The sequence below is a fragment of the Hippocampus bargibanti genome, linkage group LG18, assembly GCF_051943395.1.
Source record: "Hippocampus bargibanti isolate YZ-2025 linkage group LG18, ASM5194339v1, whole genome shotgun sequence".
Taxonomy (NCBI): Eukaryota; Metazoa; Chordata; class Actinopteri; order Syngnathiformes; family Syngnathidae; genus Hippocampus; species Hippocampus bargibanti.
Genome location: NC_142751.1, coordinates 13,712,509 through 13,736,446, shown reverse-complemented (window position 1 = coordinate 13,736,446; position 23,938 = coordinate 13,712,509). Strand labels below are relative to the sequence as shown.

Sequence of the window (23,938 nt, the reverse complement as noted above, 5' to 3'; positions counted from 1 at the left end):
GACACATCACTCATTGTGGCAAGTCCGTGTGTATCCCGGAAAAAAGTTTGTATGCCAAGGTAAAATTTTCAGAAATTTAACGTTCTTAAACCGAAAAGTTCGTAAGCCAAGGGGTTCGTAAACCGAGGTAAAACTCTTATGTATATTTCTCTTTTGTCCGTCTGCAAGCATATTCCAGTCGTCAAACATTTATTTTTCAGTTGAAATAATCATACTTAAATGTACCTGTAAGATTGTTTGCTGTGCCTTATCAGTAGCGCAATTGAAAATAGGACCACGACAGACTATTGTGGAAAAACAAAAGACAGGGGGGGGGGGGGGGAGCTCACATTTTATCTTTAATGGCTGCCTTCAAAATAAGACAAAATCCCATTTATTTGTATTTTTTTGGCACAGTTCGACCACCGATGACGTGACAGTTGAGGAAAAAACGAGCACAGACCTGAGGTACGTACAAATGTTGTCCAAAATCCTCTAAATGCAAACATAGGATGCATTTTGTCATTCGGACTGGTAAACAACAATAAAAACCTTGAATAGAAACAAAAGATAATAAAATAAAATAAAATAAAATAAAACAGCAGCATGATGGAAAAGTTCCACTGTGCAAACAAAAGGAAAAAATTCAAAACATTTCAAACGATGCAACACATGTTGCATGAGAGCCATGCATTTATATCGAAAAAATTCCATAAATCATAAATTGGGCTCGCACATAACTATAATGAAGTCATTGCATAACATCATGCCGCCTCTCAATAGGGGTGAGAAATTCCACCCCGAAGAATAATACGACGAGGAAAATGTGATGAATAACAGCAATATAGTCGCAGATCGATGAGGGTGAAGTTATAACACCACAAGAAAAACAAAAAGTCATTATGAACCTTTGGGAAATCATTTTGCAAAGCATCGTCGCAATCTTCCTAGACTCGTAATTAGTTACGTAATATCGATGAAAAGGATCCCTCCTCATCCGAAAAGCTTCGTCAATGAAGTAAAGTTGTGCTGGTAGCTCTGGCTCTATATGTTTATCCCTAATGGACAGAGATCTCTGCTCTGATAGGTCCCTGCTCTAAGGTTGAGGGGAGCAGTGGACTACTCCCTGAAAGTAATCTGATTACTTCTTTTGTTCCTGTCTGATAATAAATAATAATAATAATAATAATAATAATAATACATTTCATTTCTAAGCACCTTTCAAAACTGTCAAGGTCACTTTACAGTCACGGGATAAGATAGCAGCCACATGCGCCAGTGTTCACTCAACCCGGAAGTAACTCAAATAGATAGAAAGCTAGCTAGCTAATAGATAGGTAATAGATAGCCAACAGCTAGCCAGTTAGACAGCTTACAGCCAGCCAACTGGACAGCTAATAGCTAGCCAGATAGCTAATGGATAGCTAATAGCTAGCCAGATAGCTAATGGATAGCTAATAGCTAATGGATAGCCAGATATCCAACAGCTAGCCAGCTAACAGCCAGCATGCTCGACAACTAACAGCTAGCTTAGCTAGCTAATGGATAGCTAATACAACATTATTTGTAACGGACCGAAAACTGTTTTTTTTTTATGTTCTATGACTGCCTCTGATTGCCCCATTATATATATATATATATATATATATATATATATATATATATATATATATAGGGCCAGAGCTACCAGCACAACTTGAATTCGATGACGAAGCGTCTCGGATGAGTAGCGAAACGTCCGAAACATTCAAAGAAGTACAGATGAATCCTTTTCATCGATGAAACCACTCCTGTACGATTGAGAGCTTACACAGACGTAGTTAAGTGATAATAAATTCAAAATACTACAAAAAAAAGTGCCGTTCAAAAGATAAAGTGAGAATTAAGTAAGAAATTTCATATTTTCTACGAGAAAAATTAAAAACAAATTGGAAATGATGAGGATTTTGGTCTTATTTTCCTGTTCACATCGAACTAATCGGATGGGAAATGTAAGGTGAATTATTTTAAACTCAATAAAATAAAAAGATTGCACATTTTGAAGAAAATAATAGTTGTGGTGCTTAAAAATGCAAGATCGCTTCATCTTTCCTTGGAATGTGAAAACGTCGCAAACGGAATGTCGGGATGGGAATTTTCAATGACAGAAAATACTCTTTAAATTCCCTGAAGCTTCTTATAAGATCATTTAATCACTTAAGCAAAAACGAAATAGAAATCTCACTTATCATTCTTTATCATTAAACACTTGAAGGAGGGTAAAAAAAAAGTGCAAAGTCTAGATTGAAAAAAACATTGCATAAAAAAAGAACACACCTTTACGTGAATCCGGAAGGTGAGCTATTAAGTCCAGGGTCGGTCGTCGATGGCAACCAAGAGTCACTGCATGAGATTCAATCAGGCAGCCCAGAATAATCAACTATGGGAACATCTTTGGTCCGGAATGACCTACTTTTTTTTTTTTTTTTCATCGCAACATGGAGGATTCAAGCTCGTCGTTTTATGTGTGTGTGTGTGTTTTGTATGTCTAGTCTTGTGAGGACCACTAACATTTTATAGCATACGTAGTGAGGACATTTTTGACAAGTGAAGACCTTTTGGCCGGTCCTCACAAGTTTTTCATTCTAAAGGCTTCTAGAAGGTCTATATACGCATCTGTTAAAGTTTCAGAGAGGTCCTCAAATTCACCCAAAATGATTTTTGGGTGTGTATTTTCATTTCACTTGGATACACACACTTTTTACTCACTATGTGTGTTTATGTGTGTGTGTGTGTGTGTGTGTGTGTGCGTGGTTAATGAGAGGAAAACAGTACATACCACAAAAAGTAATACGATATTTTAACCAAATTCACGACAGGGGTGAGGACTTTGAATGTAGCCATTCAGAAACCTCACTCCTGCTGTTATTTCAGTTTCAAGTCCGCTTTTTATTTCTTTGTTTTTCAAGAAGTTGAAGTGGGAAATGGGGTGACATTTAGTGTTCAAATGGAACACTTGTTCTTCTCTAAACGTATTAGCAATGGTGGTCCTCACTCCTTATCTGGAGTTATCCGGACCTCACAAAACCATTGAAACAGGAATGTGTGTGTGTGTGTATGTGTGTGTTTTACACACACAATGCCCAAAATTCATTTTCAACAAATGTGCAAATGTCTGCAGCTCATGTGGTTCCTTCACTTTGGTCAAGGAGTACCTTCACAGCGCGGACCACTCGATTCCTCCTCCTCTTCTTCTTCTTCTTCTTCTTCTTCTTTCTTCTTCTTCTGCCTTGGAAAGTCTCAGTTTAATGTTCAGAACTGGTTGGTCTGTCTTACCTGGAAACAAAGAGACGATAATAAAGACTAAGATTTTTTTAAATAGTTTTCTAGAACCCCTCCTCCCCCCTCCTCTTCCATCTAGAACTGCTTCATGTCACAAAGAGGGTACAGCAATTGCTGAATGAAAAATGCATGACTCCCTGTGTCTTTGTGATGTCATATTATTTGTTATTTTGTTGTTGTTTTTTTTTTTACTTCAAGATAGAGTGGCTTCCTTTCCAGCAGCTCCTGTATTTTGTTTTTCTACTTCTTTCTTTCCTTTCCTCTTCCTTTCATAACTTTGCTGCTGTATGACTTCCGGGTAGAGTGAACGCTGGCGCGAATGGCTGCCGCTGCTCACCCGCACAAAAAAAAAAACAAGATTTTATCCCGTGACTGTAAAGTGTCCTTGAGAGTTTTGAAAGGCGCCTAGAAATTAAATGTATTATTATTATTATTATTATTATTATTATTATTATTATTATTATTATTATTATTATTATTATTATTATATCCACATAGCTATCTAATAGCTATCTAATAGCTATCTATTAGCTGGCTAGCTAGCTTTATATCTATGAGTTACTTCTGGGTTGAGTGAAGGCTGGCGCGTATGGCTGCCGCTGCTCACCCACAGAAAAACTTTTGAGTTTTGAAAAGCGCTTAGAAATGAAATGTATTATTATTATAAATATTGATTTCGAAAGCGCTTTAACAACAGCTGAATCTGTAACAAAGCGCTAACACGGACAAAAGGGAAATGCTGCCCCCTCGCGGAAGTGAAAAAAACATTGCCAGAGGTCTGACCAGCGCTTTATCGGCACCCTCCTGCAAGAAAAAAACAAAACCCGAACAAATTTGGGAATGGCGCTTCACCTCACACTTTTCAAATTCCCGAATAAATTCGGGAATGGCAGCGAATGAGTTAATTTTCACAGTTTTAGGATTACGAATAGCTGTGCATAGGAACAAAGGAAGTCGCACGATAAAGCGCGTCACAGAAAAACTGGCTGGTCTAGTTTGGGGATTTTTTTTTTTTTTTTTTACAAATATTTGTTTCTGTCACGCTCACCGTGTCCCAGCTGCTTCTCTTTAGGGAGCAGCAGTACGTCCACATTGCGATGTTCCTCCAAGGCGGCGGCGAGGACGGCGCCCTCGCGGCTGAACACGAAGACCAACGGCAAAACGATGTCGTGAGTGGAGTCGCCGTCGCCGACCATTTGGAAAAGCGGCGTTTCCTCACTATTGCTTCCTTCCTGGTGGTCTAAAAAAAAAAAAAAAAAGACAAAAGTTGACCACATTCCGATCTTAAAGGACAACCGACACCATTTTTTTTGTTTGCTAACTGACATCAGAAAAACGTTTTATAGCATCGAAAATACCCGAAACACGTAGGCTGATATTTTAAGTCAAATGTAAAACACCAATAAAAATGACGTAAAGCACAGGTGTCAAAGTCAAGGCCCGGGGGCCAAATCCGGCCCGCCACATAATGTTTTTCGGCCCGCGAAAGCAAATCAAACTTGTGAACTTGTCCATGATACAGTGAGACCTCAACTTACAAACACCTTATCTTACAAACTTTTCGTCTTACAAACTTCAAATTTCTGAAAATTAAACCTTATAATAAGCACTATTTTCATAATACGCACCCACCACGGCTGGCGGAGTGATCTTCGGCGAAAGCACACGACCGAACAGCACCAGAGGTTCCTTCCATAAGCCATCAACGACCATCAAAAAGGTAAATAAAACTTTATTTTACAGCACAGTTTATTTCTTTAATTACAGTCCTCATGTAATGTGCCTCTCTTTCCAAACAGCAATTCCGTTTGACCTTCGACCTCCAACGCCATTCCATCAAGCCATCAATGACCATCACAAATGCAAATAAAGTGACTTGATGATACAATGCAGTGTATTTCTTTCATTGCAACACAATAGCACATTTATTATACATAGAATAAGGTATGTTGTGTGTAGTTTTAAGGCTTATTTAGTTGAAAAGTATATTTTATGGAAACCCGGGAACGGATTATTCCCATTTTAATGGTTTCCTATGGGATTTTTTTTTTTGAGATACACACTTTTCGCCTTACACACTCTGTCTGGGAACCAATTAAGTTCGTAAATTGAGGTGTCACTGTACTTGCTAACATCCTAACCAAAATGTCATATTTTTGGATTTAAACCACAATAAGTCATTTTTCTTGACTTTCAGATTTGAAAACTAGTTATTAATTATTTTATTTAGCGCTCTGTATGTAATATGTGGAGGGGATTAAACATTGTAATGGCTTCCCCAAATTCATAACGGCCCTCGGGAGGAAACCATATCTACAATGTGGCCCGCAGCAAAAAAACGACTTTGACACCCCTGACGTAAAGTGTCCCAAAACTGCCACAAAATGAGCTCAAAACTGGTGGTCTAAAAAAAAAAAAAAGACAACGGGGACAAAAGTTGACCGCATTCCAATCTCGAAGAGGGAAAATGACTCGAGGCGATGACGCTCACCGATGAAAATGACGCCGATGGCGCCCGCCTCCTGCAGCCAGCGCGCTTTCGCCGCGAACATGCAGTCGCCGCGTAGCGCCAAGGCGATGTTGCCTTTCAGCTCAGTTGGATTTTCCAGTGGCCCGCACGCCGTGTAAGGGGACGCTTTTGCGATGCTGCCCTTCACCTGCCAGGCAGGAGATTATTGGATGCCAAAAAAAAAAAAACCTGTTGCGACGAATCGCCACGGGAAAAACTTACGCCGTGTTCACGCTTGGTTAGGTCCATTCCGAACTTGGCGGGACCTGCGGTGAGCACGGTCCTCCCCAAAAATGGAGGAGATATAAGCTGCACTACGTGAGGAACCACTTCCTCTTCATCCAGCGGTTGCCTCATCTCCGCCATCAGTTTCATCCTACATGCACCTGTGTGCTCCTAAAAAATAAAAGACATAAAAAATGAAAAAGTCGATTTATGCTCAGGTTTTTTTTTCCACCAAAGTCAGAAGACGTTATCAGAGATGTTCAATCGGACACTGTGAACAAAGGCTTGAACAAAGGAAGTTTGTCCTTTACTGCCGGTAGGGTACGTAGCCATTCGTGACCGAAGCCCAACTTCCGCAGCCTTCTGCCAAGCTATATTATTAATTATTATTATTATTATTATTATAATAATAATAATAATCATAATAATAATAAGAAGAAGAAGAAGAAGAAGAATACTAATAACAATAATAATAATAATAATAATAATAACAATAATAATAATAATAAGAAGAAGAAGAGTAAGAGTAAGAATAAGAATAAGAATAAGAGGAAGAGGAATAACAATAATAATAATAATAATAATAAAAATAAAAATAATAATAATAATAATAATAATAATAATAAGAAGAAGAAGAAGAAGAAGAAGAAGAAGAATAAGAGGAATAACAATAATAATAATAATAATAATAAAAATAATAATAATAATAAGAAGAAGAAGAAGAAGAAGAAGAAGAAGAAGAAGAAGAAGAGTAAGAATAAGAATAATACTAATAACAATAATAATAATAAATAATAATAATAATAAGAAGAATAAGAAAAAGAAGAGTAAGAGTAAGAATAAGAATAATACTAATAACAATAATAATAATAGGAATAATAATAATAATAATAATAATAATAATAAGAATAAGAGTAAGAGTAATAATAATAATAATAATAATAATAATAATAATAATAATAATAATAATAAGAATAATAGGAATAATAATAATAATAATAATAAGAAGAAGAAGAAGAAGAATAAGAAGAGTAAGAGTAAGAATAAGAATAATACTAATAACAATAATAATAATAATAGGAATAATAATAATAATAATAATAATAATAATGATAATAATAATAATAATAGGAATAACAATAATAATAATAATAATAAGAATAAGAAAGGTCACTTTATAATCACAGGATCATTTTTCTCTGTGGGTAAGCGGCGGCAGCCACACGCGCCAGCGTTCACTCAACCCAGAAGTAACTCAAATAGATAGAAAGCTAGCTAGCTTTCTAAGCATGACACTTTTAAATATGATAATTTCTTTTCTATCTATTCTCTATGGCACATGAAGTACCTTTCTGACGCCTCCCACGCCGAACCCGTTGAATGGAGTGAGAGAAATGCCCATTCTTTTGAGGAACTCCACCGGTTCGATGCCGCTATCATGAAGAGGTAACTCCATTTCTCTGCACACACAAAAAAAATGGTTCGAAGTCACATTTTTAAAAAAAGAAAGCGAACGTAAAAACAAGCACCTGATTGGTGAAGGGTGGACAGCTCGTCCGACGCCCGTCAGGTATTTGTAGCCGTCTCGGATGCTTTTGGCAAATGAAGGGTTGTTGGGGAACAACGTATCCGTGCTCGGGCAAGTGTGTGTGAACAGATCCTCTTTGTGAGCCACAGCACGAGTTTCCTAATATCACGCAGAAATCAGAAAAATACATTTAAAAAGCACACAATGCAGTTACAACGCAAATAATAGAAAGACATTTTAACTCAACTCATTTACTGCCATTCCCAAATTTATTCAGGAATTGAAAAGCGTGGAGCGCCATTCCCAATTTGTTTGGATTTTGATTTTTCTTGCCGGGAGGGCTGGGTAAAGCGCTGGTCAGACCTCTGGCAATGTTTTTTCCTTCCACGAGGGGGCAGCATTTGCCTTTTGTCCATGTTAGTGCTTTGTTATAGCTTCAGCTGTTGTTAAAGCGCTATATAAGGCAATATGGATGCATTGTATTGTATTCTGTACATCCGCCCCCATTTCAAGATCCGATAACTCCAGACCCAAGTAAAAAAAGTAAAGAAAGTGAAAAAAAGTAAAAAATTAAAAAAGTCGTAAAGTAAAAACATAACAAAAATAAAAATGTACTAAAATAAAAACGTAATAAAAATAAAAACGTAGGAAAGTAAAAACGTAATAAGGTAAAAACGTAAAAAAAAAAGTAAAAAAGTAAATAAGTAAAAAAGGAAAAGAGGAAAAACGTAAACACGTAATAAAGTAAAAACGTAATAAAGTAAAAACAGAATAAAAATAAAAATGTAGTAAAGTAAAAAGTAAACGTAAATAAAAAAATGTAATAAAGTAAAAACCTAAAAAAGTAAAAACATAATAAAAACGTAGTAAAGTAAAACATAGTAAAGTAAAAACGTAAAAAAGTAAAAAAGTAATAAAGTAAAAAAGTACAAAAAGTAAAAAAGTACAAAAGTACAAAAGCACATAAGCACAAAAGCACAAAAGCAAATAAGCAAATAAGCAAATAAGTAAATAAGTAAATAAGTAAATAAATATGTTACCACTCATTTGAAAAAGTCAGGTTTGTGTGTGTGTACGTGCGCACTATTGACGAGCCCACTGACTGTTTTGTTGCCTTGACAAGATGGCTGCGTGGTGGTGGATAGAGACACGGGCAGAAGGTGGGCCTCCGTGGTGAAGATGTAGTCGTCAATACTGATGGGCAGCTCCGTTTTCTCCGTAAACAGCAGGTACAAATATTTGAACATCTCGGCCAAAAAGAATGAATCCATCCTATGGAGAAAAATAGAAATGGTTGGCCTAAAATTGTTTAGTAAAAGTCAAAATCAAGAGTCACTTAGACAAATTGGGTAGCTAGACAGCTAATAGATAGCTAGCTAGATAGCTAATATGTGTTTTCTGTGGGTGAGCAGCAGAATCCACAATCGCGCCAGCGTTCACTCAACCCGGAAGTAACTCAAATAGATAGAAAGCTAGCTAGCTAATAGAATAGGCAGGTAGAAGCGGTAATGGTCGGTGAAGAAAAAAAATGTCGTTTTTGTATATCTAGCTAGCAAGCTATTAGCTATCTAGCTAGCTAGCTAGCTATTAGCAATATAGTAATAATATAATAATCCATTTCATTTTCAAGCGCCTTTCAAAACTCTCAAGGTCACTTTACAGTCACACGATACATTTTTTTTTGTGGGTGAGCAGCGGCAGCCACGCGTGCCAGCGTTCACTCAAATAGATAAAAAACTAGCTAGCCAGCCAATAGATAGCTAATGGAGAGCTAGAATGAGCGTCCAGTCAAAATGGCAGGAAGCTTTCCACCGAGTGAGCGCGCCGAATGACATGAGCACAAAGCCACTCCAAACAGGAAGTTGCGTGTCAAAGTTCAAACACATGCAATTGAAAGCGCAAGAGCGCGCACGCACACACACACACACACACACACACACACACACACACACACACACACACACATAGCTAGCTATTTGAGTCCGGAAACATATTAGCTATCTAGTTAGCTAGCTCCCTATTAGCTAGATATCTAGCATTCTATTAGCTAGCTAGCTTTCTATCTTTTTGAGTTATTCCGGGTTGAGTGAACGCTGCCGCGTGTGGCTGCCGCTGCTCACACACAAAAAAACTTATCCTGTGACCTTGTAAAGTGACCTTGAGAGTTTTGAAAGGTGCTTAGAAATAAAATGTATTATTATTATTATTATTATTATTATTTGTATTCTAATTTGTCAGGCGAAAAAAAAAAATACTTGTCATAGCATCAAACAACCAACAGATGGCAGCAAATCACCACTGAAACGTATGCATGATGGCACTTCGGACCAGAAATCAAGGTTAAACATTCCCTTCCACCTCATTAACAGCCAGGAAACTCTTGTTTTTTTTCTGGTGAAGGTTTTATGATATCCACGAGCCCAGTACCTGTCTTCATGCGTCCCCGTGCGGACATCTTGTACAGCAGCGAACCCGCAAGGCACTCTGGCATAAGCGTTGAGTTTTTCCACGATGGATTGGCCCACTCTGAGGTAGTAGGGGTCACCGGTGGCCTGCCAGAAAGATGAGTGAATATCAAACGGAAAGATAGACGTGTACGTGCGTGTTGAATTCAATGTAAAAAGAAATAAAAATGTATTTTATTGTGTGTTCAAGTGATACTGAACTGTGTTCTATTTGGCATGTAGAGCAACATGGTACATTCCGTTTGTTGCAGCAAATATCGTCAATTGTAGTTGTGATTCTTTCTTTGTTTCTTTCTTGTTGACTATCAAGTCCGGTTGGTCACCTGGTAGAGGTAGTAGGTACTTTCTGCAAATTCTGGTCTCAGGAGGTGTTGGCCCCAGTGAACTCGGAATTCTGTGGTAAAAGCCTACAGAGAATTAAATACAATTACATCATGGAAAAAAAATAATTGCAGGATAGGCTGGGTTATTTTTTTCATGCATGAGTGCCGATAAAGCGCTGGCCATGGCCTCTGGCAATGTTTTTTTTTCTTTTCCACAAGGTGGCAGCATTTGTCTTTTTTCTATGTTAGCGCTTTGTTGCAACTTTAGCTGTTTTTGAAGCGCTATATAAACCGATATGAATATATTACATTGTATTTTGGACAACTGCCCCAATTTCAAGTTCAGATACCTCCAAAACGATCTAACTTAGGAATTAACTCTTTTTTTTTCAGATGAAAGAAGAGAGTACAAGGTTTCTAACACTGTATTGAATCTTGACGTAGTCCACAATATTCTGTGGGTTTTGGAATTTGAGTGACAATGTTTATGCTTGTCTGTGACTGTAAAGTGTACTTGAGAGCTTTGAAAGGTGCTTGAAATCAAATGTATTATTATATTATGATAGTATTATATTATTATATTATCATTTAATACTACTACTACTACTACTACTACTACTACTAATAATAATAATAATAATAAAGTAATACTAATAAATATTATTATTATATTATTTTTTAATATATATTTATTTATTATATTATTATTATATATGATTATACATATTATATATTTTTATTATTAATTAATTAGAATTATTATAATTATTGTAATTGTTGTAGTTATTGTTGTTATTTATTATTATTATTATTAATAATAATTTGAGTGACAATGTTTATGCTTGTCTGTGACTGTAAAGTGTACTTGAGAGCTTTGAAAGGCGCTTGAAATCAAATGTATTATTATATTATGATAGTATTATATTATTATATTATCATTTAATACTACTACTACTACTACTACTACTACTACTAATAATAATAATAATAATAAAATAATAATACATATTATTATTATATTATTTTTTTAATATATATGTATTTATTATATTATTATTATATATGATTATACATATTATATATTATTGTAATTGTTGTAGTTATTGTTGTTATTTATTATTATAATTATTATTATATTTTGAATATATATTTATTTATTATTATTATTATATATATTATTAAACATATTATTATATATTTGTATTATTAATTAATTATAATTATTATAATTATTGTAATTGTAGTTTTTGTCGTAGTCGTTCTTGTTATTTATTATTATTATTATTATTATTATATTATTATTATTATTATTATTGTTATTATTATTATTATTATTATTATTATTATTATTATTATTATTATTATTATTATTATTACAAACCCTGGAACTGGAGTGGACACATTTTTGCACGTCTGGCAGTGAATGAGTTATTTACAGAGATGCACTTGCAATTTATTTTTATTTTATTTTTATTTTATTTTTTACCTCTGGAAGAAACTTATGCTGCTTTGTGACTTGGTACAGCATCTCATGGGTTTCAATGGCTGGTTTCAGATCTCCTCTTAAGACCTGTGTTTAAATGTTAAAAATAAGAGTTGCTAAATTTGACAGCAAGGGAAGAGTGACGTGCATTAAAAACGAACCTGTAAACCGGGGAAAAACGCCAGCAGGGAATCCATCCAGCCTCTCGCGGTCACGTTCGGCTGGTGCATGTGCACGTTAAGCAACAACGGAGGTTGACTGATGTACTTCATAATGGCACTGTAGTGCTAATAGGAAATCATCCCAAAAAAAAAATACATGAGCTAATGTGAAAATGGTGAACTCAAAAAATGCTTGCACACACAAAAAAAAAATGACGAGGAGAACCTACAGCGTTAAATCTTTCCAAAAAGACGTCATCTCCCAGGAGAATGTAGGCCTTCATTAGGTATTCGTAGTACGAGTCAATGCCGGCACCAACGCCGCTATCTGCAAACACACGGATACGCAAATCGACATCAGATTGCCACAGATTAAAAAATGGTAACGTCGATTTAGCTAAAGTGTTACAGCGTAATTGATTATTCTCTTGGGTTCATTGTAAAATGTCAAGCTGGGTCCGGTGAGTGACGTGGGTGTCGGGAAATGAGGTGAGTGACCAATACCGTCTCAAAACCCACCGATTTAAAATTGCATTTTCTGTGTAGCTCTCTCTCTTGTTTCTATTTATAGTTGTATTTTATTTATTGCATTGTATTTGTGATTGTATTTTATTTATTATAGTACCGATGCTTGTCTGTGACTGTAAAGTGTCCTTGAGAGCTTTGAAAGGCGCTTAAAATGAAATGTATTATTCTTATTCTTAGTATTATTATTAATACAAAAGCCTACCATAGCTAGGCTATTTAGCTAACATCAATTTGCGACCTTGTTTCGGAAAATGTCTTCAGATTGCTAGCGCTGTATGAGAAAAGTGGAGTTTTAAAATAATGCGCTCATGAATAACATCCTGGTCCTTGATAGTTTTTGAGGGAAATATTATACATGTCCAAAAAAAAGCGTTTAGATTTCCTCACCGCGTCTGACCCATTCGCCGTTATGGATGTTGATGACAGTCCCCACCAGGTCGCTTCCTTTCTGTCGCCTCTCCCAAAGGACATCCAAAGCTCTTCGGGCATGTTCCTATAAATAAATTAAAAAAATGACGTCACATGACCAGTCGAGTTGGGTCAAGTGTCACGCAATTCATTCCAGTATGAAAAAAATGAATATCATATAAAAATGTTCTTTTTTTTATGAAGAAGTGGAGTGTACTAAAAGAAGCAAACTGGTTTTGGAAGTTTAATTATTGTATGAATGCACTGTAGCATCCATGACTTGAATGCATACTTATAAGAGGGCAGCTCATTTTATGTGTTAGATTTTTATTTTTGTGTATGATTTTTATTATTATGTATTATTCTGTATTATTATTAGGTATTATTTATTATGTACTATTATTATTTATTACTATGTACTATTATTATGTATTTATGTATTATTATGATTATTATTATGTATCATTATTATGTATTATTATTATGCATTATTACTATATATTATTATTATTTTTATATATTATATATATTTTATGTGTTAGATTTTTATTTTTGATTTTTATTATTATGTCTTATTATTAGGTATTATTTATTATGTACTATTATTATGTATTACTATGTATTATTATGTATTTATGTATTATTATGATTATTATTATGTATTATGTATCATTATTATGTATTATGCATTAATATTATGTATTATTATTATGCATTATTACTATATATTATGTATTATTATTATGTATTTATGTATTATCATGATTATTATTATGTATTATGTATCATTATTATGTATTATGCATTAATATTATGTATTATTATTATGCATTATTACTATATATTATGTATTATCATTATGTATTATTATTATGTATTATTATGTATTATTATTATACATAATTGAAATGTATTATTATGTATTATTATTATGTATTGTATTGTATGTATTATTATCTATTATTATTATCTATTATCTTTATTATTATCTTTATCTTTATGATTATCTTTATGATTATCTTTATCATTATTATCATTATTATTATTACTATGTACTACTATTATTGCCCACATGCACAGAAGAAAAAAAATGTTTTGGAGAAGTACCTCAAAGACCGACTCTCCAGACAGTCTGCTCAAAGCGGCAAACTCCAGGATCATTGTTCCAGCACAAGCCGTGCACGTGTGCGACTCGGTGCCTGTGCGCGAAAGTGGATTTTGCACTCCGTAACGTAAATTCACCTCGAGAGAAAAGAATTTCCAACATGTTAACTGACTTTGATGTTTAATTTTCAAGCATAAACCAAAGCTGTGTAATGACGGAATGAAGGCAGAAGCCGAAACTTGACACTATGGAACTCATGAGCTGACAGTGAAGGGGGAAAAAAAATACTGTATTTTCCGGTGTCTAAGGCGCACCCAACAAATCACTGTACAAAGCGTCACAAAGTATGTAAAAAGCAGGTACAAAAACGTGTCTTAAGACTGAGCTGTACAAGTAGAAAACAATGTTTCACGCAAAAAATACCGTACATAGTGCAAAAGTATCAAATATACCCTCGAGATATAAGAATAGACACAACCGTCTTTATTCTACACAAGTAACGAACATTTGAAGAGAGGCGCAGTACCGCCTTTACCCGCCAAGGGGCGCTCTCCCCCATTCATTTCAATGCGCAGGCCATTTTCCTCATTCATTTCTATGGAGGCACAGTACCGTATTTGGCCGCCAGGGTCGCTCTTCGCCATTCATTTCAATGGCTCGGCCACGTTCCCATTCATTTCTATGGAGATACAGTACCGCCTTTGACCGCCAGGGGCGCTCTTCGCCATTCATTTCAACGGCTCGGCCACGTTCCCATTCATTGGAGGCGCTACCAGGCACTGCAGTACCGGATTTTGCCACCAGGGGAGATCTCTCCCATTCATTTGAACGGCCAGGACGTTCCCCCCATTCATTCACATTCACACCGGAAATTACGGTATACATTTCAAAAAAGGACACAATTGTGTCATTCGCCCATCTCTACCATTATCACGCTAAGTAATTTAATTTAAAGGACTTTGCCAGAAGGGCCTGAAAGCTCCAACCAGGTGATTTCTGAGTACCTTGGGGTAAGGAAGGCCACTTGAGGTGTTGAAGGCAGGCAGTAATCTATGGCCAAGTTCCATCGCCATTTTGAGGAGTTCATCTTCATACCACTGCATCCTCCCTCCACGCTGACGGAGCAGGTCAGCCATCACGTGGGCCCCGAGAAGACCCCTGGAATCATTCAATTATTTAAGTAAAGTGCAACTTATTGTGTTATTTATTTATTATTTTCAAGAGCAACGGTAAGGTTAGCATAACTACCCCAAAACTCTGATGTTGGTCTCAAACACTGATACAACGACATCACTATCCAGGCGTACATCCCGCACCGCTTTCCGAACACCATCTTCAAACTCATCCAGCTTGTTCAACACCTGCAACCAAAGACGCAAAGGGGCGGGTGTCATGAGATAACCATGTTTTCGGGAGGCTAAAGAAATAAGAACAAACGGGGGAAAAAAATGGGAAAAACTCACCACCAGGGTATCGAGTGTATCGATCAGTGTAAGTGAAAACCTGGGAAAAGAGGCGGGGTCAAGGTATTAAAAAGGCGGGGCTTGGATTGGTGAGTGACATGGGCGTCATTGATGTTCACAACCATCCTCGCAAAACTTCGAAGCTTGTAAGAAAATACAAAAATCAGTGGAGCCATTGAAATATAATTGTCAGCGATGTTCGATCGGACACTATGGACGAAGGCTCAGACCCAGAAAGATTGTCTTTTACTGCCGTCAGGAGACGCAGCCATTCATGACAGACGTCTGAATTCTGCAGCCCACTGCCAAGCTATTTATTGACAGTATATGCAAATTAAAGTGAATACATTAGTAAAACAGTTGATTAGAATAGCACACCTCTTGAGTTCTAAGCACAAACAGCTGTAAGCAAGAAATCATTGTCTTTTCCATGAACTGATAAATTTGTAACCTGGCTAATGAGCTCTTCCTGTAAAGGAGTTTCAAGTCGTAAATTACTCCTGTGATAAAGGAGTTTCCCAAGTCCTAAATTCTGTCCAAGGCCAGATCTCCTTGATGTTTAACAACAGTTTAACAAGCTGTGTCTGTTGACCTCAGATTGACCCCAGGTTGTCTGTGCTTCAATTGTGTATTCGAGTCGCACATGTTGACTAAGCATATAACAGCATGAAACTTTTAAATATGATAATTTCTTATTCTCCATCAATAATATACATACTTCCCCAAGGACTCGTCGATGTCACCTCGGTGAGGCTCCTGGCCTCGTACGCGCCCCTTGCAGCTGAGAGGCATCAGCTCGTCGGCTGGATATGCATATTTCTGGATCACAGAACAAAATATGGATGGTAAATATGGAAAAATAATAATAATCAGAACATAATTGATGAGGAACTAGATAAAATTATCACAGAGAAAGCACCTACAAGGGATCATTTCTCAAGATTGTGAAAGAACAAGGCTACGTTCCTCATCAAGTGTTTAATGCTGATGAAACCGGCCACTCCATTCCATCAAGCCATCAACGACATCACAAAGGTAAATAAAACACCTTAATTATACAGTACAGTTTATTTCTTTAATGATAATACCATCACACATTTATTATACATAAAATAAGGTATATTTCTGTAGTTTTAAGGGAATTAGAAAGTAGAAAATTATGTTTTATGGGGACCTGGGAATGGATTATTCTCAGTTTAATGGTTTCCTATGGAAAATTAATTTTTGGGATACACACTTTTCGCCTTACACACTCGATCAGGGAACCAATTAAGTTCGTAAGCCAAAGGTATCACAGTACATTACACACTTGGAACTTCTACTTACCATATAACTGCCATAAGCATGATCAAACATCTCAACAATCCGATCCCTATGAAGAGAACATAGATTAACAAAAGACTTTTGAGAGCAACTCCAAGATGTTTTCGCACATAGTTTCTGACCTGATTGTGTTCTTCTCCTCTGTTGTCATGTGTTGAATTTCTTGACATTTTACCCAGTCAACAAGACCAACGATCAGAAAGATTTGAAGCCAACACATTTTCCTTAATTTAGCCGGACACATTTTTGAGACGACATCAGTGGATGTAGGTTTTCTGCTTCCTCCTCATTTCCATAATGACGTGTGAGCTGGATCCAGTCATGTTGAGGTCACAACACCTGAACTCGGTTGCCCACTATGTAAACAACGGAAGCGATGTAACCTAACTTGAAAGCCGAAACATTTGCCCACAAAACCAGAAGCTGAAAATACTGGATAGATGGATAAAAAAAATCATGATGAAAGCGTTGATTGAAAAAAAAAAAAGAGTGTGGCAAAAAGGCTAACTTTCAAAAGCCACGTATGTCCATTGATAGCCGGCTAACTAGTAGCATCCTCCGTCCGTTAGCAATGCTAGCTTAGAAGCTAGTCGTAGCATGAGGAAGTCGAGCATCAAAATAACGCGTTGCTCGCAGTAAAATAAAGCATTTGTCCTACAGGCGGACGACCGGGGACACGTCGCCAGGCAACATCCCGGCCATACTGTCCCCTGACGTCCAGCAGCGAGCTGTCAAAAGGCATCCAGGAAGCAGTCCACGGCTACTCAGGGAACGCCATGGGCGGTGTAGTGTTGGTGACGTCACACACGCTCATTTCCATCGACCACCTCACATTCTGACAATAATTATATTTTTTGCTCATGTTTATTATTATTTTGACGTAGGGAGTGTGATTAAATCGTAACATTGAATATTTTATCTATAAAAAAAATAGTCTTCACCTGTTATTGGCGTGTGTTTCACAGTGATGTTTATACGTTGTTTTATGTATACCTGTCAACCTTGGCTAATAGCTGCCCTTATAAATGATTACAATTCCCGTATAAAAGTACACCGTACATTACGTATTTGAAATGATAAAAAAACGCTAAGACAAGCGGAAATGCAGTTTACCGTGCAATCGCACATTACGCTTTCATAATCGACTGTACGCAGCGATAAAAATATATACATATGATCGAGTATTACTTTTGCTACCCTTATATTATGTTTGTTAAGTCATTATAAGTGCCTTGCACGATGGGTCGGAGAGGACAGTAATTTCATCTGTGCTGTGTGTCATGCATATTAGCATATTTGACAATAAAGCTGACTTTGACTTAATTATTGCAATTCCCCTTATTAAGCGATAATAAACCTTACAAACAACCCGAAATATGATTATTAAATAAATAATATTAAATAAGGAATCAACTAGTTAAAACTAGATTCTTCGATAGCAACACAAATGCCGGACTTCTAATACGGAAACGGAAATACAAAATCAAAACAATGTGACGCGCATGCGCATATTATGCTTCATCGACAAAAAAAATTATCGTATAAAAGTATTTATACGGCGTACACGATTCAAAATGATGAAAAAAAGTATACAATACGGGGAAAATTTATACGTTGACAGGTACGTAATTTATATACAATAAAATATTGTATATAAATTACGTTTTGATGGAAATCAATCTCAACGTAGATTTTAGATTCTCCTAAAAAAGGTTCGTGAGACTGCATATTCGGTAGTGGAGAAGTAATCGATCGCAGCAATTGTTGTGTGAAAACACTGTCCTGAATTAACCACAAGAGGGTAGTAGGCTTGTACTATTTACTACTACTTGTTATGATGAGGCAGTTTTGACGAATGCAGACATATCAATCTCATACACACGATTTGTATGGCGGAATAGATGACATCGTGGTATTTGCATTGATTTTTTTTTATTATAATCGCATATGTAACAAAAGCACATTAACCCCTACTTAAAGAAAATACACAAAATAAATGATTGTTATTATTAACAGCTTCAGTTTCCGTCGTGTCGCAGTGTAAATGTTAATCTACCCAGGGCCTTCAGAATAAGTCATGTAATTCTGCGTCTGTCGTGCAAAAAAAAAAAAAAAATACAGTAATTGAATCTGAACCGCTTCCGATAAGCTACTATGCTCAGTTGCGTGCTGTTATGATGCATTTTTTTATGTATATGACTGATGTTTTCAATAATTGTAATGTGACAGTGGCGGTATGAAGAGATGGATTCATTCGGGTAGATCCCCACTGAAGGCCACCAAAAGCATCGCCCACCTATGGCGTATTAGCAGCGTGACTAGATACAGTGATACCTTGGTTTACGAACTTAATTGGTTCCCAGAGTGTGTAAGGCGAAAAGTGTGTATCCCAAAAAATAATTTCCCATAAGAAACCATTAAAATGATAAGAATCCGTTCCCAGGTCCCCATAAAACATAACTTTCTAATTTTCTAAGCCTTAAAACTACACAAAATACCTTATTTTATGTATAATAAATGTACTATGGTATTATAATTAAAGAAATAAACTGTACTTTACTGTACTGTAAAAACTGTATTTTCTTGCGAAGAGAACGGGCTCGTTCTCGAACGACACATCACTCATTGTGGCGCTCCGTGTGTATACCAAAAAAATAGTTCGTATGCCAAGATAAAATTGTCATCAATTTAACATTCTGAAACCGAAATGTTCGTAAGCCAAGGGGTTCGTAAACCGAGGTATCACTGTATTGTACAACCCGACTGGGAGTGTCCCTCATCTCATATCGGAGTCGGATTTCTTTGCCAGAACGTGACAAGGTAGGGTGGACACCTTGGTAGCGGGACGTCCTGCTGGCTAACCACCTCCACACAGAATGAGTCGAACCTCGTGCCGGGGCCGAAGTGCTCGCTGACGTCGTAGCGAAGGCCGCAGGCATCTGGGATGGTGAGAGGACTCGTGTGCTTGTACAGAGCGCTGGCCCCCGACCTCACCTCCACGAGATCGGTCGCCACGGCCGACGTGTGCATGGGAAGCACCACAAAAGCGTGCTGGAAGTGCTCACCCACGTTGCATTTGATTTTGGTGGACCAGCAGTATTCCCCGAGGTCTCCTGGGAAGGGATGGTTGATAAAATAATAATGTTGATCAGCCCCGAAATTGAACTCAGACCGTTCGGCTAACAGCACATGGACCCTCACCTCGAACCCAAAAAACCTGACAACCTTACATCGTATATCAGTCTGACCCCTTTAACCTCATCCGGAAATCCCAATAACAATATTCCGGAAGTCTTGTTTTTGAGTCCTCACCCTACGTCACTGAAGGAACGCCCCTCACCGAGAAAGGACATACCTTGCATCACCTCAATGCATTATGCGGTACTTTGTTTGGTCTGAAAACTACGTGTTGATGGCAAAATTAGAAGGAAAACACATAACTAACGCGATGGTGAATCGTTGTGTGTTGCGCCAAGACTTCTACGGTGTATTTGATGTTCGCTTACAAAACATCCCAGGAGACAATTTACACGGAGCTTTGTCGCCCTCTTCTGCCTTTTTTTGGGTACTGTGAGTACTAAAGAGTTTGTCACTACGTTTCTCTCCAGATGCATCAAAATGACCTGGAATACATTCTTTAATCGATTGCAAACATGTATGCTTTCTTCTTCAGAACTAATCATATTCATAACTGGATGTGTAACAAGAAAGCATCTTTTCTGAATCTGAAGCCATTGTTTGGATTCTAGAGCAAGGCAAGACGTCCTGGCGTGACCTCACGAACTGGGGGCGGGACTTTCTGAAAATGCCCAATTCGCAGCTTAATCTTTTGCAGATTTTGGACACCTTAAATCATTTTAATTGGTGTTTTGCATTTGACTAAAAATATCAGCCTACGTGTTTTGGGTATTTTAGAAGCTATAAAACGTTTTTCTGATGTCACTTAGGAAACAAAAAAGTGATGTCGGTTGTCCTTTAAAACGTAAAATATAGCTATATGCCTTGGAATCTTTATAAAATACGCTCAGTAGAAGTCATTTGAAGCCGTTTTACAAATTATGGACACAATTTGTCCAGTGGAGTCGGTTGTCCTTTAAATCTGTGAGGCTAATCTTAACCCATATTTCCATACCTGATACATCCTATTTCAGTCTGACTTCTTTAACCTTTAACCTCATCCAGAAATGCCAATCCACCAAAAAAAAAAAAAAAACCCAAAACAATCCCGCCTCTATCATTAACGTCTCCAAAATGACCGCCGCGGCCGCTTTACCTTGAGTGGAATCTTGTATCCGCACGCTGCGCTTATCCTGCAGCTGCACCTTCCTGGCGTACGTCATCTCGGTGCACTCCATCAAGCAGTCCGTCAACTGTGGCAAAACGCTTGGGAGCGGCCGCAGTAGCGTTTCTTTGCCTGAACACTCGTCGGCGAGTGACGCTTGAAGAAAGCACGAAAGCACCCAGAAAGACACCCACGTAGACAAATATCCCGGCATTATTCCGTCCGCCAAAAAAAAAAAAAAAAAAAAAAAACCTCCAGGTCACGCTGTCCTTGTGGGTTTCGATGCAGGATCAATATCTGGCTTAGGAAGTGGTTACGCAGCACAGATGGTAAAGACACTTGAAAGATCCTGAAGAAGTACGCAACATGTGGGGAGCAACTGGCTTCCTGGAGTATGGCGCCAACATTCATTCCATGGCTATTACCCCCCCCCCCTGCTCACACCTCCCCTACTTTTTGTGAGATTGCACATTTAACTGTTTGGCAGGCATGAAATCCACTAAGCCTGGCGCAACGTTCTATAAATAATCCACTGAGCCTGCGCAAACAAGGCGCCAGGGGCTGATTTCGATAAGCCTTTATTAAATAACAAACGGCGGCGGTGAATCACAAAAGTTGGACGAGTGATGTCGATTCGGCGTAATATGAGGGTGAAGTCGAGGTGCTATGAAGACAAAACGTGGCTAATGAACATTCGCTGGCTGATGGCTAGGTATTTGCTAGCTAGCTATTCGCTGGCTAATGGCTATCTATTCGCTGGCTAATGGTTATCTATTCGCTGGCTAATGGCAAGCTATTTGCTAGCTAGCTATTAGCTATCTATTCGCTGGCTAATGGCAAGCTATTTGGTATCTAGCTAATAGCTATCTATTCGCCTACTAATGGCTAGCTATTAGCTATCTATTCGCTGGCTAATGGCTATCCACTCGCTGGCTCATGGCTATCTATTCGCTGGCTAATGGGAAGCTATTCGCTGGCTAATGGGAAGCTATTTGCTAGCTAGCTATTAGCTATCTATTCGCTGGCTAATGGCAAGCTATTTGCTAGCTAGCTAATAGCTATCTATTTGCCTGCTAATGGCTAGCTATTAGCTATCTATTCGCTGGCTAATGGCTATCCACTCGCTGGCTAATGGCTAGCTATTAGCTATCTATTCGCTGGCTAATGGCTATCCACTCGCTGGCTAATGGCTATCTATTCGCTGGCTAATGGCTATCTATTCGCTGGCTAATGGGAAGCTATTCGCTGGCTAATGGCAAGCTATTTGCTAGCTAGCTATTAGCTATCTATTCGCTGGCTAATGGCAAGCTATTTGCTAGCTAGCTAATAGCTATCTATTCGCCTACTAATGGATAGCTATTAGCTATCTATTCGCTATCTATTCTCTAGCTATTAGCTATTCTGAGACTGTAAAGTGACCTTAAGTTTTTAAAGGTGCTTAGAAATGAAATGTATTATTATTGTTATTATTATTAGTATTATTATTATTATTATTATTATTATTAGCTATCTAACTAGCTAGCTGGCTACCTATCTAGCTATCTATTCACTAATTAACTAGCTAGATAGCTATCAATTAGTTATCTATTAGCTCGCTAGCTAACTTTCTATCTATTTGAGTTATTCCGGTTGAGTGAACGCTGGCGCATGTGGCTGCCACTGCTCACCCGCAGAAAAACTGATCCTGTGACTGTAAAGTGACCTTGAGAGTTTTGAAAGGCGCTTATAAATGAAATGTATTGTTATTATTATTATTATTATCTATTCACTAGCTATTAGCTATCTATTTGCTAGCTATTAGCTATCTATTTGCTAGCTAGCGAGCTTGCTATCTATTTAAGTTACTTCGGGGTTGAGTGAACGCGGGCACGTGTGGTTGCCGCAGGAAGAGATCGTTAGCCAGGTTACAAATCTATCAGTTCATGGCAAGGACAACCCATGAAAATGTCTACGTTCTGTTGGTTTATGGATGTTGGTGCATGGAACATGGGACGACCAGGTGCATCCCCTGCCGGCAGTAAAAGACAATCTTCCTGTGTCAGACCGAATATCTCTGACACACTTTTGAACAGAAACAAGCCGAGTCTTTGGCTGTGGGACCTTTGCACATTTTTCGGAGGGAACACACAGTACCCGTGAACGTTTTTTTAGTTCAAACCGCTGCCCCCCCCTCCCCCGACACCAAACAAGATTTGACCGAGGATAAAATGTGAGGCAATAAATCATTTTATTGTCAAGTGCATAACTTCATGTGCTCATTTCTAGGAAAAACTATTTTTTTCCCCAAGAATACCAAAATAAAATGTTGGTCTGTTAACGGTGCTTTTTATGATAATCAATTTCATTTCTAAGCGCCTTTCAAAACTCTCAAGGTCACTTTACAGTCAGGATCAGTTTTTCCTGTGAGTTCACTCAACCCGGAATAACTCAAATAGATAGAAAGTTAGCTAGCTAATAGATAACTGATAGCCAGCCCACTAGTTAGATAGCAAATAGATAGCTAGCTAGGAAGCCACCCAGATAGCTAGCCAGGTAGCTCATTAGGTAGCCAGCTAGATAGCCAGCTGGGTAGCAAGCTAATAGATAACTAATACATAGCAAGCTCACTAGTTACATAGCAAGGAGATAGCTAACTCAGATAGCTAGCCAGGTAGCCAGTTAGATAGCTAGTTAGATAGCAAATGGATAGCTAGCTAGGAAGCCACCCAGATAGCTAGCCAGGTAGCCAGCCAGATAGCTAAATAGCCAGCTAGGTAGCCAGCTAATAGATAACTAATACATAGCTAGGTCGCTAGTTAGATAACAAGGAGATAGCAAACCCAGATAGCTAGCCAG

General features: G+C 37.6%; 3 protein-coding genes across 3 annotated transcripts in view; all 3 read right to left on the bottom strand.

The window, feature by feature from the left end:
- Positions 1-325: 325 nt before the first annotated feature.
- On the bottom strand, positions 326-17,617 carry LOC148884771 (ER degradation-enhancing alpha-mannosidase-like protein 3). Its single transcript, XM_089020156.1, is given in 22 exon segments — positions 326-3,182; positions 3,184-3,249; positions 3,251-3,294; positions 4,349-4,540; positions 5,792-5,957; positions 6,032-6,205; positions 7,383-7,494; positions 7,564-7,721; positions 8,666-8,834; positions 9,990-10,114; positions 10,351-10,434; positions 11,837-11,920; positions 11,995-12,120; positions 12,225-12,322; positions 12,910-13,015; positions 14,038-14,172; positions 15,040-15,193; positions 15,284-15,396; positions 15,499-15,538; positions 16,217-16,317; positions 16,825-16,870; positions 16,944-17,617. Coding segments are annotated over 22 exon segments (2,457 nt in total). The 5' UTR covers positions 17,066-17,617; the 3' UTR covers positions 326-3,140.
- Positions 17,618-18,734: 1,117 nt separating this feature from the next.
- Positions 18,735-21,467, bottom strand: LOC148884770 (uncharacterized). Its single transcript, XM_089020511.1, has 2 exons — positions 21,095-21,467; positions 18,735-19,934 (listed from the first exon to the last, which is right to left on the bottom strand). Exons 1-2 carry the CDS (start codon positions 21,315-21,317, stop codon positions 19,603-19,605), a joined length of 555 nt encoding a protein of 184 aa, XP_088876637.1. The 5' UTR covers positions 21,318-21,467; the 3' UTR covers positions 18,735-19,602.
- A 347-nt stretch (positions 21,468-21,814) lies between these two features.
- The window catches only part of LOC148884769 (uncharacterized), a 6,712-nt gene continuing 4,588 nt past the window's right edge, over positions 21,815-23,938 (bottom strand). The window contains exon 6 of the mRNA XM_089020510.1: positions 21,815-23,938. This exon is cut by the window's right edge and continues 698 nt beyond it. The gene's annotated coding sequence lies outside the window, so the exon portion shown is untranslated.

What these genes read in the sequence shown, in the direction of transcription:
- LOC148884770 (XM_089020511.1), bottom strand. Translation starts at nt 21,317, where the DNA reads ATGCCGGGATATTTGTCTACGTGGGTGTCTTTCTGGGTGCTTTCGTGC. An exon ending in GATACAAGATTCCACTCAAG is followed by an intron (nt 19,935 to 21,094) that starts GTAAAGCGGCCG and finishes ATCCCTTCCCAG; the next exon opens with GAGACCTCGGGGAATACTGC.